Below are 5,282 nucleotides of genomic sequence, written 5' to 3'. Positions count from 1 at the left end.
CACAAGGGTACGATGTGCGTGCATGCATTTATAGAAGTAAACATATGCTTATGTATGTGAGCGACTTCAATTGTACTGGAAGGGCGCCACTTGCAAAAGAAAAATTGTGTTTTTAGATCCAAATAGGAACCAAAGCTGACCAAACAGGCCCTGCTTGGCGGGCCGCCCCACGAGCAGGCCGGCACGGCACACGACAGGCCAGGCACGGGCTAATCATGCCATGCCAGGCACGCAGCACGCCTTGGGCCGAGCCTCGGCCGCCAGCCTCAGCACGGCTCGATTACTTTGGCTACCTCCTAGTACCAGAAAGAGACCAGCCTAAAAAAAAAAGTACCAGAGAGAGACTCAAAAAAAGAAAAAGCAAACAGAGAGTCAACTCCTTTGGTTCTTCTACCTCGGAGGGGAGCCAAACTCCATTCAGAATCGCCAAGCTGCAAGCAATGGGCGCCGTCGCTGCTCTGCTCCTAGCCGGTCTACTCGCCGCGCTCACGTACGTGCTTTGCGCGCTCCAATCCATCGTGTGGGTGCCGTACCGCCTGGAGCGCCGCCTGCGCTGTCAGGGCATCCGGGGGCCTCCCCGCAGCCTGCTCTCCGGAAACGCGGCCGAATACGTCGCCATGACCAAAGCCGCCCAGTCCGCGCCGCTCGCCTCCTTCCACCACGCCTTCATCGGCCGCGCCGCGCCGCAGTACCGCGAGTGGGCGGCGCGATACGGCCGCCCGTTCGTGTTCTGGTTCGGACCCCGCCCGCGGCTGGTGGTCTCCGGCCCGGAGGTCGCCAAGGCCGTGCTGACCGACTCCACGGGGGCCTTCGAGAAGGGTACCACCGGCAGCGGCAACAACCCGCAAGCTCGGCAGCTCATCGGCGAGGGGCTGGTGGGGCTCACCGGGGAGAAGTGGGCGCACCACCGCCGTGTGATCTCGCCCGCGTTCAACATGGAGAGGGTCAAGGTGAGGAGGCGCTTCCTGAAATCGGATTGAAACATAAAATTGACCACTTGTCTTTACAGAACTACATTTTTTTTCCATTGCTTTACAGTTTGTAGACTAGAAAGTCTTGCTAAAATCTTGGTTGCTCCGATACAGGCGTAGGGTGTGCCATCTCTTTACAAAACTATAAAAAAAAATTCCATTGCTTTGAACTTGGTGCTGTTATTGAATATGACAGTATGCACGCTTATTTCGCAATTCATTTTTTCTTAAATGCTACTCTTTCTGCTAACTTTGATTTCAACTTCTAGCAATGTGTATATGAATGTTTGAAATGAACTTATCTCAATAGCTTAACAAGCATGAATTGGTTGCCTATTGATTGGTAACATTTGTTACTGAAATTCAACCTTTTTGCATGACTGGTTATTTCCCTCACAGTTTGTAGCTGTCAGGAGCTATCAGAATAGTTCCTGGCCTGCGGTGTCCATGTTTCTTCTTTCAATTAAAACATGTGGATGTGCAAAAGCAGTTGTGATGTACATAATGCACTTAATAAGATATGGTATACCACTAAACTTGTTTGGATTTGGTAGGGTTGGATACCAGAAATATCAGCTATCACTTCATCCATGCTGGATGAATGGGAAGTCCAAGGAGAAACTCGAGCAGAGTTTGAGATCGATGTAAATAAAGAATTCCACACTTTGAGTGCGGATGTCATTTCTTGTGTGGCATTTGGAAGTAGCTATGAGGAAGGAAAGCGAATTTTTCAATTGCAAGATGAACAGATACAACTTGTCATACTTGCTATGAGAACCTTCTACTTTCCTGGCTTCAGGTGAGATTGACTCATAAACTTGAAGTTGGGTCACCATTTATTCTCTATTACTAAACATATACGGAGTAGTTCCTACATATTTCTACATTTTTACATCAGAAAATAAAATGTTTGCATCTCTCTCTCTTGCTACTCATGCTCTTCATTCACAGCTAGGGAAAAAGAATATGACCTCTTTCTCTCTTAGGTATGTGCCGACAAAGAAGAACCGAAGAAGGCATAGCCTAAACAAGGAGATCCGAAATTCCCTGCGCAGATTGATTGAGATAAATCGAAACAAGTGTGAAGATTCCAAAAATTTGCTTGGCTTGATGCTATCAGCCAGCAAAGCTGACAATGAGTTTAAAATGGGAATCGAAGAGATCATTGATGAGTGCAAGACATTTTACTTTGCCGGTAAGGAAACAACTGCAAATTTGTTGACTTGGGCAACACTTCTGCTGGCATTGCATCAAGAATGGCAACACAAGGCCCGAGATGAAGTCCTTCAAGTGTGTGGCAAGAACGAGCACCCAAACGCGGAAACCCTGAGCAGTCTGAAAATTGTGAGCCTTATTTACTTGAATGAATACTACAGCTTTTCTTATTCTTGACGATATCACCTAACTGGAACATTATAATAACACTAGCGATGTTGTCATGATATCAGGTTAATATGGTGTTGAAGGAGACCCTCAGGCTGTATCCTCCAGCTCTGTTCGTCAACAGGACAGTCACCAGGGATGTGAAGCTGGGCAAACTTGACATCCCTGCAGGCACTCAGCTCAACCTGCCTATTATTGACATTCACCATGATGTTGACATATGGGGAGCTAATGCGGAGGAGTTTGATCCATCGAGGTTTGCAGATGGCAAGAGCTATCACCTCGGTGCATACTTCCCCTTTGGGATTGGCCCTGCCATCTGTGTTGGCCAGAATCTCGCGATGGTCGAGGCAAAGTTGGTGCTTGCAATGGTGCTCCAGCGGTTTGCGTTTGATGTCTCGCCATCCTATGTTCATGCACCAATGATGGTGATGACCCTCCAACCCCAATATGGTGCTCAACTTCTTATCCGCAAGATCTGAGCCCTCCGTGGCGTTGTATATGTGCCACGTATTTATACCTCCTGTATCAGTGTGGATTGTGATCAACTTGGAAGAGGAGGCTTTGAACTTGTGTGAACTTTGTAATGAAAGTGTGTATGTGTGTGCGCGCGCTGATAAAAGGTATATGCTTTTCTCTTGAACTAGCACATATGCTCGTGTGTTGCAACGGGGAGATATTTTTTTTTGCAACAAACAGAGGGAGAGATAATTGATGTGTTCATCAAAAACAGTCTCCACGACGATGGGCGACAGAGTGAGTAGCTGCAGTCTTCTCACGAGTCATGTTTGGCCCGCGAGGTCTTGATAGTGGTGTGGTTGGTCGGCGTGGCGGCGACCACCCAACGGGTACCTTTTTTTCCCTCCGGGTCCACCTCTGTCTCGGAGTTGTGATTGCGTTCTCATTTGGTTGCTATGCGCGACCTTCGAGACACGGTTGCTTCGACCACTTTCTCCAACGATGACGTAATCAGATGGATTACTAATTGTAGCGCATAAATTATGTTGCATTAGCATAATCAGCGCGTAACCAGGCATGAATGTCCCTTCATTATCAGGGTTTATTTTCTTCAACTATTTTTGCGCTCACATGCCCATAAATTTTATTAATTAGAGCAAAACCAACATATTCTGTTTTATTAGCACGTGCCCACAATTTCTTTCCATTATAGCCAACCAACATATTGTCTTTTATTAGCACGTGCAAGTTACCTCCAGCAATAATTTGTGGAGTCCCTCGTTCTGCTCATAATTCTCGAGACAACTTCCTTATTCTCACACAACCTCCTTATTTCCAGACAACTTAGAGACATATAAAACCAGTGTGATTTAGTATAAAATTCCAAGATGGGATTGTTCCTATTATAATTGCAAGCTAGCTGAGCTAGTTTTATCCATCGGCACAATAAGGAAGGTCCATAGTTCAATCCCCTTGCTGCTCGTCAGTTCGACAGAAACAAAAATATGTGGTAGGTCCAGTTTGGCCCACCCGGGGGATAACCGAAAAAATTGGGAAGCTACGTGTGGAATGGGTGGAACAAAATCTAAACATATTTTTTTTTCTTAGGGCAGCTGCATGGGAGATACTATATGACGCTAGTTGCATCAAATAGCGCATGGGACACACAACAGTTCGCGTCTAGGCACCCCACTGGTAGGCATCGAAATAACCTGTGTTTGCAAGGCATGAGTAATAATCCAAAAAACGACATGTTGAACAATCAAACACAAGACCTTAAAAACCCAACCATGTGCCGCTAGCCACGACAACAAATGCCTACTGCTAACCGATAGCCAGGCGAATATTTAAGAACATAATGCAACGTTAGATTTAAAATATTTTTTGAACTATTTGAAAAATATGAATTGCCAAATATTCTTGGAAACATGAACTTTTTTTAAATTATGAACATTGTTTTTAATATTCTATTCATTTTGGAAAAAAACATGAACAAAATTTGAAACAACATCATCTTTTGAAGACACGAACCTTTTATCAATACCCAAACATTTTTTAAATTTGTGATCAACTTTTGAAAATGAAACATGTTTTGAACATTCAGAACAGTTCTATAAAATGTGTTTTTAACCATGGACAGTATTTTGAATCTGTGAACATTTTACTAAAACAGGAATATATTTCAAATTTCGAATATTTTTTAAATAGAAAAATTTGAATATTTGTGAATTTAAAGAAAATCGAAATGAGAAAATAAATTAATGTTTCAAACATTTTTAAAATGGGAAGAAAATATTGTAAATCAAACATTTTTCGAAAATTTGACAAAAATTAATTATGGAATAAGGTAAAAATAAATATAAATTTGGATGAGGAAAAAGAACGGGTCGGCTTGGGTGCCCTGTACGAACTCCGACTATCTACCGCAAAGAGCGAGATATAGGATTTTTGCCGCTACATGGACAGGCAAATAAGTGGGCTGACTTCGCTAGGCTACAACGTTGCGGACCGAGTACAAAATTCTGTATTACTAAAAAAACAGACGGACGCACCAAAATTTAGTACCACCTCGGATGGAAAAATAAATTTCGATGCTGAACGGATGAAAAAATCGACGAAACACACCTTGCTTTATTAGTAGGGGTATAGATTTTTGTTTGTTTCTAGGATATTTTAGGTCATAAATTTGCACACATTGTTGTTAGCAAAGCCCCTCTAAGAGCATCTCCAACCGATAATGCAAAACAGGCCACCTAAAAAAGTTTTAGGGCAGAAGAGAGAAGGTTTTAGGTCACCAGAATATGATGTAAAATAGGGCACCCAAATACGTCCGTCTTCACAATTTCATACATATTGAAACAACACATGAGCTATGGATAGAATTTAAACTTTACAGGATCACCACACATAACCAACAACATATCAAATTGAACTTTAAATCCACATATCAAAATAAATTTCAAGCCATAA

At 43.2% G+C, this 5,282-nt stretch overlaps 1 protein-coding gene across 1 annotated transcript; it reads left to right on the top strand.

Annotated features, from left to right (window-relative positions):
* Positions 1 to 331: 331 nt before the first annotated feature.
* On the top strand, positions 332 to 3,003 carry LOC125517502 (cytochrome P450 734A1-like). Its single transcript, XM_048682708.1, has 4 exons — positions 332 to 950; positions 1,526 to 1,770; positions 1,958 to 2,315; positions 2,420 to 3,003. The coding sequence occupies exons 1-4, from the start codon at positions 441 to 443 to the stop codon at positions 2,834 to 2,836; spliced, it is 1,530 nt and encodes a 509-aa protein (XP_048538665.1). The 5' UTR covers positions 332 to 440; the 3' UTR covers positions 2,837 to 3,003.
* The last annotated feature ends 2,279 nt before the right edge of the window (positions 3,004 to 5,282 follow it).

The sequence above is a fragment of the Triticum urartu genome, chromosome 1, assembly GCF_003073215.2.
Source record: "Triticum urartu cultivar G1812 chromosome 1, Tu2.1, whole genome shotgun sequence".
NCBI classification, from domain to species: Eukaryota; Viridiplantae; Streptophyta; class Magnoliopsida; order Poales; family Poaceae; genus Triticum; species Triticum urartu.
The sequence above is the reverse complement of the archived record's forward strand: the minus strand, read 5'-3'. Positions and strand labels throughout refer to the sequence as shown.